This window comes from Pleurodeles waltl, chromosome 1_2 (assembly GCF_031143425.1).
Source record: "Pleurodeles waltl isolate 20211129_DDA chromosome 1_2, aPleWal1.hap1.20221129, whole genome shotgun sequence".
In the NCBI taxonomy this organism is placed as follows: Eukaryota; Metazoa; Chordata; class Amphibia; order Caudata; family Salamandridae; genus Pleurodeles; species Pleurodeles waltl.
Window position 1 is genome coordinate 179,703,715 of NC_090437.1, and position 17,892 is coordinate 179,721,606.

The 17,892-nt window shown below is 41.7% G+C and overlaps 1 protein-coding gene across 1 annotated transcript in view; it reads right to left on the reverse strand.

The window, feature by feature from the left end:
• Positions 1-2,611: 2,611 nt before the first annotated feature.
• PRKG2 (protein kinase cGMP-dependent 2) overlaps positions 2,612-17,892 on the reverse strand; it is a 791,389-nt gene continuing 776,108 nt past the window's right edge. The window contains exons 18-19 of the mRNA XM_069237440.1: positions 5,297-5,363; positions 2,612-3,372 (exon numbers count right to left, since the gene is read on the reverse strand). Coding sequence (XP_069093541.1) covers positions 3,277-3,372; positions 5,297-5,363 — 163 coding nt within the window. The 3' untranslated portion in view covers positions 2,612-3,276. The remainder of the gene's footprint in view (positions 3,373-5,296; positions 5,364-17,892) is intronic.

The following is a 17,892-nucleotide window of genomic DNA, read 5'->3' on the forward strand; positions in this document are numbered from 1 at the left end:
TTTGATGGGAGGAGAGGGGGCGAAGACAGTATATACATGGTATTCGCAGTAGCTATCTAGCGGTCCAAACCCAAAACAAGCAATAGGGATGGTGAGCACCTCAGTTTGGTAAGGGAGGCTTAGGCTAATTTGTGGGCTTTGTAAGATGGTATAGATCAAGGCCAGTGCATGGGAGCTCCAGGCATCCATGTAATAGTAGATTTTCAATGTATTGCAGCCCTGGGGGGTGGATGTCTCCCCGTGTTCCACTAAGGAGCACCTGTGACATCATAGTAATCTTGTGGCCTCAAGGGGCAGTTCTTTTATGAGCGCCACTCATCCCAAGACTCCGGAATGTGGAGCCGATTTGCTCCTTTCAGGGCCTGCCTTCTGTCCCACTGTGGTCCATGAGTCTCAAGAGAGAGTTTGCTCCCATTTCCAGTGGCCTACACCTCCAATCTGCTTCTGGCTTGCTAATCTGAAATTTTCTGTCATGTTTGCCACCTTCGTGTCATCAAATGCCGCCTGTTGTATAGTCCACCCCATCGAGCAGTCAAAGATATGCATTGGAACCTCTGCAGTGACCATCTTTTTTTTGTTGTGCACATCTGGCTTCTCAAAGGAATTACAGTCTTCTCCTTTTCAATGAGACATTTGCCATCAGCTATTGAAGATCTGGGAGTTATCAGCTGCAATATTTTTTTTATTGTTCATGGTTCTGGCAGTATCATGATGTTTGCCAGGGTGTCCAAGTTGTGGACCCTGGAGGAGACGCATCTTCCTGAGTCTTTCCTCTTACCACATTCCCAGAGCATTAATTTTAATAAATATAAATGTTTCCTTTTATTAACCTTATGCACGGTTGGATGTTTTTAAAAAATATAGGTGATCATTGAGAACTACAATATCAGTACTATGCTTTACAAGATACCTAACAATTAAATTGTGTGGTATGAACACTACAAGTAAAAACAGACATTTGTAAATTTAAGTGAACCGAAATATGTTCCCTTCAGCCATTAATTACCCGTTTTCTTTTCATGCACAAAATAGTTTTGGTTTTCAGGCACAGTGGTGTAAATCAACACCAGTTATAGATTTCCAGTGGTACATCTGGAAACGCTAACCCTAGCTAGGCAGATTTTCCATCATGGAAAACATGCTTGTTTAAATTTAGACAGAACAGAACATTTGCATTGTATTTTTCTCTTCATTGCCTCTACAAAGAAAACATGTCACGGTGGAGAAACTAGTTCTTCTACACTCTTTGAATGCTTGTCCCTCCTCCTTTCCTATTCCAGAATTAAAAATCCAAATTTTACATATGTGAATGCACTCTTTTACATCCAGAGGCAAGGTCTAGCTTAAGAAACATTTAAATCACAATATATATCACTACCACTGAAAGAATCAGACATACAAAACTCTTCGAATTTTGTCCTTATTTGTGTTTTGTAAACCATTCCTTTTTTTATCTAAATTGAAATATAATAATTTAAAAAGGTACAGCTATGTGTTTCTGTCTCTTTAGCTATATGAAAATGTGTACGTAATCAGTGGTTTACAAGGCCTTTATGGTGCTGGTTTACAGTGTTGGTGGTTATTGCTTAGTTGATCAATCAACAGTAAAATACAATTTAAGCTTTATTATGATTCAATGCCAGAGTTTTACTGTATTCCATCATTATGTTATTTTAATTTTCAGAAACAAATTGCATTTGCATATTTCTGAGCAAACTGTCATTTAGGCGCAACTTGCTAATGACACATTTTAAACTTTTTTGCAAAATGATTATTTGTTTTACTCATGTAGAGTGCTTGTGACCTGTATTAGGATTTCTAAGGCTGTCAAAATGATTGCCTTGCTAGTCCCACTTTACTGCTGATAGTATAATTGGCAAGTGACCCCCTACGATGAGTGAGACCATGAGCCAGTCTGGTTATTTATCCAATAGCCATACCAGGGCCTTAGTCAGTGTCAGGACAGGCCACAAATGTCAGAATCAACAGGAAGCCACTTGAAAACATGTGATTATAAACACAGTCACAGAGGGTGTGGCCGTAGGAGTTGTATTGTATTTTATGAAGACAGGAAATATTAGAAATTGTTATTCAAGTGTTATATAAACCGAGATGATATATGTACAGTTGTGACCACGAATTTTCGGTTATTCGTAAATCAATTAGTGACTGCATTTTAGAATGTATGCATTCTTTGCTTTGTGATAACTATTTCTTTCCTGGGTGGCATGAACATTTCTGGCATTGGAATACCTCCTAGAAGCATATGGCTACCCAGGAGGTCTTACGATCACAATGGTTTTTGTAATGTTTATAGGGTGTAGAATGGCTGAATGAAAGAGATTTTGAGCCTGCAGTTTAGCATGAATTTAGAAACGTAATACACAAGTCGACCTTTTTGAAGTACTGTACATCTTATATATATATTTGCAACAAAGTTGGAATTCTTAACCACCCTATCATTGTCCTTAGTAAATAGATCTCTGGTACTTCTAAGATACAATCCCACAAGTCACAAAGTTATCTCGGCCATACATTAATAGATTCCTTTTCACAATTTTGTCTTTTTTATTTAATTTTGGTTTATTGTTGGATATTTCGGGAGAATTACTTTCATAATTCCGTAGCCTGAACTTCTTTTCATCTTTGAAAAGAATATGCATTCCCCCTCCGCGTCTTCAAAGCCACATGGTAACCATGTTCAATTTTATTTTCAAATTCTAAATTGTGTCTTAGTACTGAAATGTCTTTCACCAAACCATTTCCATAACAAATACATATTAAATTAATAATCTATCCCAAAGTAGTGCAAATAATACAAAAGAAACAATCCTTTAATGAAAGGTTCCGTCAATAATAAGGCTCCACACCACTTCACAAGAAAATCCAATAGTCCATAAGTAAAGCTCAGTGTCCATAAATCAACCTAGGAAGTACAAAATGATGAGCTGCGTTTCTCACTTCTCAGTGAGAAGGCCTTCTCCCACGGTAGAGCTGGTCTGGTTCTTCAGTTCAGCTCTCAAAATAGAAGTCAATGCAAGCACACTTGTATGCCTGTTTTAGTACAGCATCTAGGTCTCTTACATGGCTGCTTCCTCTTTGATTACACATAGGAAATTTGAGTACTTTTTCTGCAATTCAAGAATCTTTTCTCACACATCGCACTGAATGGCACCTGCATAAAGACCTTCCTGCGACTCTGCAGGTTCACCGAGTCCCATTCTGATTGTTCTGTTTCTCTTCATTGACTTCTTAAGGTTATGCTCTATCAGCCATTCAAAAATCAATATCCCAGCCAGACAATTCATCTGGAACTGTCCCCTCTTCTGCAGGGTAGTTGTCAAAATAGCTATGGTCAGTGGGCCCTTTAAACTGAAAAGAGAAGAGAGATTTTAAATAGACGTTGACAATATTAATCCAAATCTGAGATCTCGGACATTACTAGTGTTTAATATATTGACATGTGAATATAAGGCAGAGTAAAGACAGTCCGACAATAATACATTACTCAGCTACAGCGAGCCATAAAAGGGCATAACAAAAGCAATGAATACAAGAGCATAAAACCAATAATAAACAGCAAATAAAATGAATTAAATAGAGCTTTCATTAAAAAGATGTAGTTCAATATACATATAAATTAACAATGAGAGCTGACGAAACCTGTACACTCAATATCTGTTGCTGATCAATAAGGCAATTTTTTATTAAATTGATTCTGGATAAACATATCTCTGGGCTCCCTAAGCACTGTAAAAAAGCAAAAGCCATCTTATCGGATCTGGTGTTAGATTCACACAATAGTGGAAGCAAGGGACGTCTCCTTTGTGTAGTAAAAAGTGACGAAATAAAGCAAAGTGCAATATGCTTTGTGCAGAGTTACCATCACAGGGACACGAGAGAAAATATGCAAACCACGACCCTTGGATGATTCCATTGACCCTTGTATCAAAATTTGCCAGGCGCATGGATAAATATTGCTTGTAAAACAATTCTTTAGTTGCGGAGAGGGTCAAATGCATGGAGTTCTCAGAGTGTGAGACGAGCTCTGATATCCCTTAATCATTAAACCTTTGTTTTACATAAAACAACCAGGGGATGTGTTGCATTATTTGCAGCACGACCATCAGACAATACAGCTCTGGAAAAGTGTGCCTCTGGTTTTCTCCATAATCTAACTCATAACAACAGGGGTTGCAATTTAACCTATTCTTCTACGAAGCCAAGACCTACTTCATTTGTGACAGCATCTTGCAGGTGTTGATTGGGAGACATCCAGAAGCCTTCTTACAAATGTATTTTCCACTTTCTGCACGGAGATACTTTTGGTATAGCTCCACACTCCTTCGAAAGTGCCAATAGATGTACATTTACTTTTAAACATGCAGACTAGCTCTTTTACAGGTTTGTGCCCAATGTTTTTGGCAAATCTAAAGTACATGTCATTGAGTGCATCATATATCATTGCCAAATTACAAACACATATATTTGATGTTATCTGGGTGCATTTTCTAAGCTCTTAAGGTGCCATAACTACTGGGGTGATTACAGTGACATTTACTTCAGCAACATGTATAACAGCCATGTAGACCCGATGGTAGAGCAAAAACAGACTGCACCCTTTTTGCACCAGTGACTATTATAAACTGAGCATTTTTTGGCCTATATCATGTTTTGCTAACATGTTAGTTTCAGCAAAACAGTGACAAAAAACTTTCTGCCCGCGGCTCTGTGTTTTATTTTACACAAGTTTGTAAACTGGGTGTATAAAACACGTGTTATTTGCACCATAGTGTTTGGTGCACCTGAACTTTACACCAGAACCTAAATGACCTCTTAGAAATACCCAAAAACTTCCAGAAGAAGAAATTGCCCTATGCACTGGTTCTTTTAGCTACTGATCAAAAACTGTTGGTAAGCGCTGCAAGAACGTAGAGCAGGCTACAGCTGTAATATCATGCAAGTGATTCGCAAACCACACCAACATTATGGCTACCGTACTTCATGCCACAAAATCTGAAATATGGCAGAAGTGCTCCAAAATACACTTTAAACAATGTAAAAATGTAGGTAAACATTGATTCACAACTGGTAAAAGGTATTGTGGTAGAGAATATTTTCTCTTAAATCTGTCTATGCACTTAGAAGTTTGTTACCAATGTGTGAGGTTTGTAAAATAGCCATTATTTTCTTATATGAAGAACTGAACCATTTAAAATGATACTTTTCAGAAATGTTGCATAAGTGAAGCTTGAAGATGCTCAACCCCACTGTTAGAAGTAGTAACATACTCTACCTCTCTCTTTAAAGGTGAAGGAAGTTTTCTTGCTTTCAGTCCCTCCCAGTTAAAACCATGAAACCACCTGATGAGAAAAGTATAAAAAGAATTAAAGAAGAAACAACATTAACCAGGGTCAACTTTAGGATTTATTGGGCCCTGGACAAGACCTATTTTGGGGGCCCATCCGTCAAACAACTTTGCATCTTACTACCCATTTTCTGCTATTTTATGCCTGCATGAAGCCAAAAAAACTTCAGAAATAGGATTGTTTAAAAACTGTTGAAATGCGCCTTATCTGTATGAGGAATAAAACGTTAACTGTATGTATTGCCAATAAGTTGAAACCAATAAGTGTTTATAAGAAAGAAAAAATATGTCTTGCGCCGGGTCCCAAAAATCCTTAAAATGATCTGGACAAGAGAGAGTTGAGATACACGTATGAAGAGAGGAGAGAGGTCGACATACAGAAATAGAGGTGAGACAAAGCAAAAGTTCACTTTCCTAGGAGGCCCCTTGGAAGGTGGAGGCCCTCAGCAATTGGCCACTTTGCCTATGCCTTAAACACTCTCTGTCATTGATGTAAACCATGTTTAACTAGGTCTTCTAGGAAATTATTACATTTACCCACTTTTCATGTGCATTTATCCAAGAAGGAGGTTACCAAAGTGAGTGAGGATAACTACCGGACTTTGAAACAATCAAAAACCCATATATTTGTTTTTTACACTTTAGTTATATCTACATTCAAAAACAACCAAAAGAATAACCAGTCTCTTGGTTCATTGAGCTCTACCTATAGCCATAAAAATATCAGAATACCCAATGCAGAGCAACATGTTTACAGCTGCAAACGGCATCAGTAAACCCATGTTGTTCCTATACTTTGAAGATATTAATATACAATCTCACATCTATAAAATCCAAAGACACTGCTGTCTGTGTTTGTGTGTGAATTTGTTTATGTGCAAGTGTGTTTATGTGTGCTTTTCCATAAATATACAAATTTGTTTTATTATGTATTGGTTTTCCATGTGTTTCTAGGAGGTATTGGTTTTCCATATGTTTTTTAGTAAGTAATGGTTTTCCATTTGTTCCAAGTTTTTGTTTGTGTTAAAAGCTAATTTCAATAATAGCAAAATTAGAAAAATGCTCGGAAATGTTGAATAAAACTTTTTGGACCATAATTGAAAGCTGCCTTTCTTTTGGCTTGTTTGCATTGAAAGCAACAGTGTGTGTCTTGTAAAGTAAGACAATTAAAATGATCACTATATTTCTCAAAATCTGTTTTCTGCATCATAAAATATGAAAAATAATGATTTGATGAGAAACATTCGGAGTTCAAATGGAAGCAAAACGTGTTTTATAGCCAAATAAAACTATTCTTAAACATGAAACATTGTAAAGAAAAAATAGAATGTCTTATGAAGAAACAGGTCTTACCAATATTATTTAAATGAAACAACATCTTGGATGCTTCAAACGCTCTTCACTATGATAAGTAGCTTAAGCCACACACACAGAAAGGGACTGCTATTGGGGTGCAATTGCAGTCTTACATCAGAATAACAAATTGTTAAAAGAAAAAACTACATACCTAATACCAACCTCCTACATTTGGGAAAAGCTATAGAAAAATGTGTAGTATTTGAACTAACAAACCCTATTGTCAAAATGATTTTATAGTCCCAATCCGACTTCCACAAGGAATGTGTTGGAAACTGATATCTTAACAATATTTGACAATGTCCATAGCAGTCTGGACAAAGGGGGCACATGTCTCCTCATTCTTCTTGTTTGGATGTACCCTCGTTAACACTATTGATCATCAAAAGTTACACTCTGCAAAATCCACATGTGCAATGGTGGAAAAAGTCCTCAGTTGATCTACTGCCATCCTCCCTAACCGCACACAGCTGGTTAGAATAGGACCAGCTGCTTCAACTCAATCACTATCACTTGTGGAGTCCATTTATTCTCACACCAACACTATTTGTCTTTTATATGGAGTCTTTGAGTGACCTAATGGAGAAGATGGGTGTTGAGTTGTACCAGTGCACCGGGGACATCCATGTCTACTTGGAAACAAAGTCCCCACAAGATGACCATACCCTAAAAATCTGTCTAGAAAAAGTGCAGGACCGGATGTCCACAAATTTGTAAGGGTGTGCAAAGTTCTCGTAATTTCCCTTTTCTAAATTATCTGCTATTTCACAAAAATTAAGCAAAATATGTAAAATGGAAAACTAGCAATTAACACTATATTTTAGTACAAAATTAGTTATTTGTGCTAAAAAATAGCTCAAAGTACCCAAGTCCTGCTGGCATCAGCCACTCACGTTCTGATGATTCACGCTGGTCCTGTGTTACTCTGAAAGGATTTCTGCACCAACGGCATTTAATTATATTAGTGTAATGACGTAGTTTGGAAAGGTTAGTGTATCATGTGTAATGCAAAATGCTAGAAATTACAGAAGATTACACCGGCGTAACAGATATTTCACTGGGGGCTACAAATGTCCTTAAACTACTTCCTGCGAAAACTGAATTGATCCATGAATAAAAACAATGCAACCACAGAATGGCTAAAGAAGCTGCAATCTTATGATTTCACCCTCCTCATGTCACTTAAAGTAAAATCACCAGGCATCTGAACAAACCCCTTCCTATCAGTGATCTCAAAAATCAACCATAGAGTGAAAGCAGCCAATCAACATTCTACCTAAGAAGCACAATCCTTTCTTTACACCAATTTAATTTCACATTGTTGTCCAAGGTGTGTCAATCTACCAAAATAATTATAGGAAAGCTACTCTCTTTGAAGTTCCCAGGGTTTTGGTCTAGCCTGTAATGGCTTTTATCTGTTCAGTAGGTCGTCTGGTCTCAGATACCTAAAAAACAACCACATTATCCCAGCACTATATGAACTGTAAAGCTATCCCACCGAAGTCAGAATCACATTCAAATCAGCTAGCACAGCCAAACTACATACAATCCATCATAAAAATCTCGAGAGGAAATAAATAAGAATCAAAGTAACCCTGACAAAACCTTGAAAGCTCATTGTGTATGTTCACAATCTTTCTCTATTGCCCAAAAAGAAATGAGATGCCATAAAAACCTCTGAACTTTTCACAAGAAATCATAAACCTTTCTAGTTTACTGCTATATGAATTGACAGGCACTATGAAATAATATTTTATCTCTGCTTCACACACTCTCCTCTCTCTTACCTAGTCTCTTATGTATCTTCACTTAACGTTCCCTACCTCTATTCACCCCGCCTTTTTGTTCTTCTTCTCTACCTCTCTATTTAACCCTGATCTGCTCCCTCTCCTCTCACCATACCTGTTCCCTTTGAAACACTTAATTTACATTTTACTAGATTTTAATCCTGTGCATAGCTTCAGTTCTGTTTCTCTCCTGCCATTTCACTGTACTTTGAGACTACTATCTCCATCTTTATTTTATATAACAAAGCACACTGACACGGTTGGGTAGAGTGGCGATGCACATATAGGCACAATAAAATAAAGCACATTGAAAATACAACTGTCTGATACACATTAGGGCATTATCTCTGATTGTTTCTGTGCTCCGACAAATCCGAGATAAGAATTTCAAAATTTCTTCTGGACAAAATTGACAAACAGAACTAGAATTCTGTAATGTTTCAGACGTATTCCTGGGGCCAACTTTTGAGTCTAACCATTACCTAGACATTCAAGAATCCTGCCCCAGCAGCTGTTTCTCGTCTAATGTGGAAATGTTATAAGGAGACACCTATTATGTTAATAATATGGTATTGTCATGATTTACAGTTCAAAGTGCACAAATACTCAAAATTTATGCGTTGAACAACTTGCAAAATATTCCTGACAGGCACCAAAATACTATCAAGACTTCGGGGTCAAACTGGATGACAATTAAACAATGATATCTGTTCTCAAGGTGATGGTAAAGCGATGTGTTAACCAGCTTATAATGCTGTAAACAATACAATTTCCTCCTATAATTTCAGTTTGTTGATGGTCTGTAAAGTTAGTTTAGCTGATGGGGTGTAGTAGGTGAGGTGGAAGGAGAAGTGGATGAGACCAATGGTTGTCAGATAAAGTACCTCTATTGTTCTGGGGACCCTCTGGCCACAGGGAAATGTCTGTCTGTGCTGTACACAAGAACTGGACCACGCAAATCAAAAAAGGTTTGCTAAAGAGAATCAGGGCCCAGACACCAAAAGGCAAAGTCTAGTCATATTTTCAGAATGACTAACGGATAATGTTTAAATGCAACCTGGTTTGATGTATATTTATTTTGGGGTAGGGAAACATTTCGGGCCTTAGCTTTGGTAAAGGATTCCCTGTAATCCAGCCTATCTCTTATTAAACCTTCAAGTCAATTCTGTTTTGCTCCAACACATAACTTGGTGTCACAACCATTTATAGTTTGAAACACACTTTGGTAAAACACATCGCTTCAGTTACTTTTAAAAAGTTGAGACAAACATGTTCCGTAACGATATTAAGGTTCTGAAGTAGTTCCAGAGGAGTTATGTCTAAAAACACAATGGGTCCTATATAGAGTTTGGTGGTATGATATTTTGTCAAAGTCTGATGGATATCCCGTTCCCCCTATTACTAGTGCCATGGACTATAATGGACTTGTAAGAAGGAGGAAGAAACTCCCATCACATTTGTGATGGAGTATGCCATCCTCCAATCTCTAACTAAGGGCCCATATCAGCAAAGCATATGTTACGCACTAAGAAAGGACTACATATATTATATATTATAGAGAATAGGGAAAGAAAAGACAACCAAGGTTTACATCAGTATTCAAATCACACTTATGAAGATCACACAAGGGTACAAGGTCTGAGCACACAAACTTGTCTTTGTTACACCTAATATTTGCCCTTAAACTCTGATTAGATAACTATTTATCTCTCTATTTTTTGTTTTGTGCAGCACACACCATGAACTGATGTATTTCAAGATGCTCTCATGTGGTGATGAAGAAAAAGGAGGCACTGTGACAAATCTTATTGCCTAGTATTACACAACGTGGTCAAATAGAGGGCAGAATGGATGCAAGCTTTCCTGGTTTCTCATTGTTCCATCTGGCCTGTACATGGTTATCTCTTACTTTCTCCCATTTTAGACCAAAGCTTAATGCTTTGTGTTTAATCGTTTGAGGCACTAAATCAACACACTGTGTTTAATACATAGAGACTATGCAAGTTTCACAAGGAATGGTGGTGGTAGAGTTTAGGAAGGGTGATGGTTTAATGGAGAAGCTAAAATGAAAATCAGAGCGCCCATCTTTGGTCAGTGCACTTGGAACATTTGCACCACGTAACTAACGGCCTTACTTTATCACCATCCATTCTTTCAATAATTCATCCACACACTCCTCACCTAACAACTACTTATTCATTCATTCTTTGAGCCATACAGCCATGTCTCCAATCTCTATCCATACATCCATCCATTCAATGATTGGACAAGGCTCTATAGTCGAAAATATTTTGAAAAACGCACTATATTGCAATTTCTTTAACGTTTTGGGGAGAGAACACCCCCCCCCAATCCCTTTAAAGAGGTAAGGCTTGCTCACTGCATGCAGTAAGAGGCAGTGGCATAACATTAGCTCTCTCAGCCCCTATGGGGCGGGGGGGTTCTCAAGTCCAGGGGCACCCTGCGCACAGTACCTTGGCCTGAGAGCTGAGTGAACCCGGGGGGGGCCTGCATGTACTTTGCAGGGGGGCCCTCTCAAGTTTCATTACGCCACTGGTATGAGGGCTGATCTGACAAGATTTGCCAGGGTTGCCTTTCTTTCCCAGTCCAGCCCTGCTAGCAATTGCAGTCTTCACCAATTTACCATGCTCACTGGACATACCCTTAGAAAAGCCAATCTGTTTAAATCGCAAGATCTGATTTGAATTGAGTCAACACTGCCAGTAAAGCCATTGGCGTGGAGCTTAACATCACCAGTACTCTGTTGCTTCGCAGTGGCGTAGCAAAACTTGCGGGGGACCCCATGCAAAGTACATAGAGGCTCCCCCTGACCCAGTCAGGAGGTCTCAGGTTAGGGGCCCATGCATAGTGCTGGCCAGTGCTTAATGTGTGCTGCTGAGTGGGGCCCCTGAAGCTCACCTCACACTCAACACGCAACCTGCGGGGGCTGATGTTATGCCACTGTTGCTCCATGGGACAGCCCTGCGGTGCCTCGTTTTGATTGACAAGTTGTACACTCCAGTTCAGGTGCTAGGATACTTGGTGTTAGTCCAACTTTCTTTTAAAACTGGCAGTAGTACCGCTGCCTACCGGTAGAAATAACCTTCCATAGATTGTTGGCCCATGCATTGGGGCCAATCACTTTGCAACTTTTGATGGCCTCAAAGGCCTTGACTATATCGTCTTATCACAATTCTATATGAATCTTTTGGACCTCACTCTAGAGTTATTTTAAAGGGATCCTGACTACGCTTCCATGTGGCTCGGTCAGATTATGAGAATTCTTCTCTGAAATCAGTTGCCACTGACCTGTGACACTAAAGTAATAACTGTTTTCTTTCAATAAGCAACGGATATCAAGCTATTTCTAACAGTTAATAATATCAAGAATCACAGTTCAGCATTTCTCCACAAATATATCTTAATTTCTCTATCAAATGTTTGTTTTGCTACATACAATAGTTTGAGCTTGCTTTTAAGTTCTTGTCACTGAATAATTTATATTTGCGGAATTTGCACTCTGACTCAGTATTTTAAGTCACATAACGCAAAGTTTTTGATTAAGCAAAGGCAACGTATATCCATCACTGACCAGGCCACATTGTTTCACCTTATCATAAAATACTGTTCGGGAATATCGAAAACTTGTCTCACAACACAATACATCAACAATGCTAATAGAGGGATTATACCAGGAAAGACCTAAGCCCGGAATTTAATATGTGAAAGCAAGTGTATGTTTTGCATTCGATATATAATTTTAGGAATTTATTTACTAATGTTTAAAATGGTCGTTCCTGGGCCACAAAGCTGCCAAAGCATTGTGTCAATGCACTTACCACTGAAAAGACCAGCAGGCGAAGCGCAACCAGATCCCTCTGGACTGTACTCTGGACACTGTTGACGGACTGAAAGCAGAAGCACCTACAATATTCTTTCGCATACACTACTCTGTCACCTAAGAAGTGCTCTGAACATACATGCCAAAATTTTAGAAGAGGAAAAGGGAGATTTAAAAAACATAATCAGAAGACTGTATTTTCACTTAATTTCAGGCAGTAGGCAGCCAAAATAAAGCCGTTTTCGGCTTGAAAAATTAGGAGCCTCCTATCTGAATTGGGTCCATTGGCATATATCAATCAATCATTTGTATGGCGCACTTATCACCCTTTGAGGGTATCCAGGCGCCGTGTCCACTGTGTAGGTCTCAGACAGAACTCTTCGAAGAGCCAGGTCTTGAGCTGCTTTCTGAAGTCCTGGATGGAGAGAGATGTCCTTAGGTGGATGGGGAGATTGTTCCAGGATTTTGCTGCCAGGTAGGAGAAGTCCCATCCTCTGTAGTTGCTCCTGCCAATGCAGGGTGTGTGGGTGAGGTAGAGGTAGGTGGAACGCAGGTGTATGGGGGGTTGATGAAAGTTAAATTAGTGGTTGAGGTAGGCAGGTCCCTTGTTGTGTAGGGCATTGTCAGGGAGTGTCAGCAGCTTGAATTGGCATTGATTTCACACAGGGAGAACGTGCAGGATCCTGAGGTCTGAGGATATGTAGGCTCCCCTTGGGAGGTCGAGGATCAGCCTGGCTTCTGTGTTCTGGATGATTTGGAGTATTTTTGTGAGGTGTGTGGTGAGTCCAGTGTACAGAGCATTTCCGTAGTCCAAGCGGCTGGTGATGAGGGCTTGTGTGATGGTGTGCCTGGTGTCAGTGGGAAGTCATTTGAAAAGGAGGGTGCCGAAGCAGGAAGAGGATTCTAAGTGGACTTGTTTTTTCATGTTTAATATGTTGTTGATGATGACTTCCTAGATTGACGCCATGTTCTATCGGTGCAGGAGGGGTCCCTAGGTCAATGGGCCGCCAGGAGTCGGGGCCATCAGGAGTCGTCCCATGGAAAGGAGGTATTGCCGAAAAACGGAAATTAGGTTTTGCTGGTGTTCAGTTTGAGGTAATTTTCTCTCATACTGTTGGCAATGTGGGTCATGCAGCCTTTGGGTAGATAGAGGATCAGCTATGTGTCGCCTGTGTAGGAGAAGATATTCAGTCTGTGGTCCCATACAGTACTGGCCAGGAGGATCACGTAGGTTTTGAAAAAGGTTTGGCAGATGGAGGATCCTTGCTGGATGATGGCTTGGGTTGAGAGGTGAAAGTTTTGAGGAGGACTCTCTGGGTTTGACCGGCAATCCATTTCAGGGCATCGCCTCGGATGCAAACATGATGGAGTCTCTTGAGCAGGGTGTGGTGGGAGACTGTGTCAAAGGCTGCAAAGAGATTAAGGAGGTTGAGTGCGGCTGAGTCTCCTGGTCTAGGAGGGTTATGATGTCATTCGTTGCTGAGATCAGGGCAGTCTCTGTGTTGTGTATGAGTGGAAATCGGACTGAGATGGGTCCAGGAGATTTTTGTCTTCTAGGTGATTTGCGAGTTGCTGGGTCATGGCTTTCTTTATTACTTTTGCTGAGAAGGGGAGCGGAGAGAATGGCCAGTAGTTCTTGAGGTTGTTGGGGTTGGTGGAGGGCTTCTTGAGGAGGTGTTTGACTCTTGTGTGTTTCCATTCATCTGGGAAGGTGGCTGAGATGATGGATGAGTTGAGGGTGTCTGAGTCTGCTGCTGATGCTGAGGATGAAAATTTAATGTGGGCTGGATCAGCGAGTGGATGATCTTCATGATATCTGTGGTGTTTAGGGTGGTGAGGTTATTCCATTTGTAGAGTATGTTCTTGGAGGGGGAATCAGCATGGGTGAGGAGGTTGATGGTATCTGCTGCAGTGGGCTGGGGTGCAACGTTTTCATAGATGGTAGAGATTTTGTCATGAAAGTGGGTGGCAAGGGAGTCTCATAGTTCTTGGGTGGGGATTATGGTGCTCTCTTGTGCTGCTGGGTTGGCAAACTCCTTGACAATGTTGAAGAGTTCTGTGCTGTGGTTGGTACTGGCCTGGATGTGGGTGGCTGGGGCCTGTTTCCAGGCATTCTTCAGGAGGTTGCTGTACTGGTTAATTGTGCTCTTGAAGACTGTTTCGTCGTTGAGTAGTTTGGAGTTGCGCCACTTCCTTTCTAGTTGTTTGTACTTGTGTTTTGCTGTGCACAGATCTTGTGAGTACCAGCTTGCTTGCTTGGAGGGTCTTTTGGGTTTGGAGGGTTTGGTGAGGGTGACAAGGTCAGTGCAGTTAGCTATCCAGGAGATTATGGGGGTCATTCTAACTTCGGCGGGCGGCGGAGGCCGCCCGCCAAAGTTCCCCCGCCAGAATACCGCACCGCGGTCAAATGACCGCCGCGGTCATTCTGACTTTCCCGCTGGGCGGGCGGGCGACCGCCAAAAGGCCGCCCGCCCGCCCAGCGGGAAAGACCCAGCAACAATGAAGCCGGCTCCGAATGGAGCCGGCGGAGTTGCTGGTGTGCGACGGGTGCAGTTGCACCCGTCGCGATTTTCAGTGTCTGCTTTGCAGACACTGAAAATCTCAATGGGGCCCTGTTAGGGGGCCCCTGCAGTGCCCATGCCAGTAGCATGGGCACTGCAGGGGCCCCCAGGGGCCCCACGATACCCGTTCCCGCCATCCTGTTTCTGGCGGTGAAAACCACCAGAAACAGGATGGCGGGAAGGGGGTCGGAATCCCCAAGGCTGCGCTGCTTGCAGCGCCGCCGTGGAGGATTCCCTGGGGCAGCGGGAAACCGGCGGGAAACCGCTGGTTTCCCTTTTCTGACCGCGGCTTTACCGCCACGGTCAGAATGGCCCCTGAAGCACCGCCAGCCTGTTGGCGGTGCTTCCGCGGCACTCTGCCCTGGCGGTTTACAACCGCCAGGGTCAGAATGACCGCCTATGTTTTTGACGTCACTGTTGATTTCTGGGTTGGTGCCGGGAGCCTGGTCTGAGGGGTCTGTGTGGATGGCGTTGAGGGCGTTAGTCCAATGGTCCATGAAATCTTGCTCCAACTATGGTGTTTGTGGCAGGTGGTCTGGGTGTTTTGTTGGATGTGAGGAGGTAATTAAAGTGGACTATGGAGTGGTCAGTCCAGGTGAGCTCAGTGGTGTGGCTGTATTTGATCCTGTTGCTTGAGGTGAAAATGGGGTCTAGTGTGTGTCCAGTGATGTGAGTGGCGTTGGTCTAGCTGTCTGAGGCCGATGATTTCCATGCTTTCTATGAGGTTGGTGGTATTGGCATCATTTGGGTCGTCCAGGTGAAATTTGAGGTCTCAGAGGAAGATGTAGTGTTCGGTGTTGATGGCTGGGGCGATGATTTCTGGAATAGGATGGAAGAAACTGGGATGTGGTCCGGAGGGTCTGTATGCAAGAGTTCCTATGATGGTGGTATTATTGTTGATGCTGAATTGAAAATTGAGGTGCTCTATGATTGGTGTGTCACTGTCTACCAAGGTTGAGCAGTGTATGGATTCCTTGTGTATTATGTTGATGCCGCCGCCAGGTTTGTTGGTATGGTTGCAGTGGGTGATGTATCCATTGGGTCTGGCTGCAGCGATGTCAGGTGCAGAGGAGTTGTTGAGCCAGGTCTCTGTGAGGAAGACGAGGTCGGGTGCTAGGGCGGTGATGGTGTCCCATACTTTGGTTGAGGGTTTTCCTAAAGAGCAGACATTCAGCAGTATACAGTCCAGTTGGCGGGTGTTCGAGGTGTCCGAAGGCTGTAGTTTGCTTGTGTGTGCAGGAGAGTCGGGAGGCAGGCGAACCGGCAGTCTCCGCAGTGCAAGGCATCTGCAGTGGTCTACAGGGAGATACTGCAGCAGTTATCCTTAGGGGGTCAGACTTTGATGGCAGTGAGTTCTGCTCTGGTGTAGCAGTGGGTAGTGGAAAAGCCAGGGTTTCTGGTGCTGGGCCGACCCAGGGGCAGAAAGGTTTGTCTTTGGCAGGCTTCGGTGAGGTGGGAGAGGCTAGCAGGGAGGCGGGAGGCCAGGAGCGGGCGAAAGGCGGGAACTTTGGAGGCAGCAAACAAGCAGAACACACAGAAACTGAAATTGACTGAACAGACTAAAAAACAAATAACTAATACGAGAGGCAAACAGACTAAGGTGAAAATATGTACAAAGCAAGTACAGTTACAGTCACAATAAGCAGGACAAGATAAGCATAAATACGAAACAGGCAGACTAAAGAGAAAATATGTACAATGCAAGTAACACTTACAATTACAATTAGCAGGACAAAGATTTGCAAAACTACTAAACAGGCAGCAGGAGGCAAATGTGGGAAGGACACGGGATCCGTGGCTGCGGGATCGAACGCAGGGCTCTCTTGGGCTCAGAGCGAGGCCAAGCAACAGTGCCTCAGGGCTGTTAGGCAGAGTGAGGGATCAACGTGGCCTTGACCACCTTAAAGGGGCTACTGTATTCTCTGAGTATAAATTATTCTCATCTCTATGGTGCCTTTCTACAATTGTGACACATACCTTGTTCATTAAAGCAACAAGAATTATTACAAAATCAAAGCTAAGCCTCGCATACCTGGAACTGTTCGATAACATCAAAATAAAACAATTGTATTTGTAGCTTTTTGCTGACGCTGGCTGCAATTTCTTGGTTTTGAGACATTGTTTAGGGACTAGGATACCAACAGTCCTAGGTTTAAAATGTAGATTGGTTACCTCATGCAAAGAAATTAATTTGGGTGAGCCAAGGCAGCAGCTGGAAAAATAGAGCAACAACGTGACCAGACGAATCTGAAATTATATCGCTTGCAGGAATCATGGTGTTCCTCCCAGCAGAGACATTTTAATGCATGGGCAAAGTAGGCCCTAGCCAGGGCCTCCAGACTTTCAGAGGCCCTCTGATAGAGCCAGCTTTTTCTGAGAAGAGTCTTGCCATGATGACCAAGAATAATTCTTAAACAGATTGTTTTAAATACCATTTTCCTTTGATTTATTTTTTAAAGTAGGTGATGTGTGAGTCTACTAAAGCCATTAGAAATATTGTGTATATGTTTCATGCAACATACATACAAAATGTTTATTTTAAGTCAAAACAGGACTTTACATATGAGTAATGGGATGATGCCACAGACATTATTTGCAGTAATATTTGTTAGCTGCTTCCGTGTTACAATATTGAAAACACATCACTAGCCCTGAATGTTAGAGGTAAACACATTTAGAATTTGGACAAGTGTGTCTGTGCACTGTCAGTGACCGGAACAAAGGGGGCATGAAGAGGGTTCAAACTGGATCAGAAATTCAAATCTGTTCCAAACAGGGGCCCCAAAATACGCTCGGCCCAGGGCCCCCAAAATCCTTAAAATGTCCCTGCCTCCCAGACATTTCACCAGCAAAAACTGGTGAACCTCCAGGTAAGCACGCAAATGGAAATGGAGAATTGCCACTGGAATCAGGCGGAGGAACTGAGCTCTGTTGAATTGAATGCCCTGCACCCTGCAAAAATATTTTCTTTCATTCTGC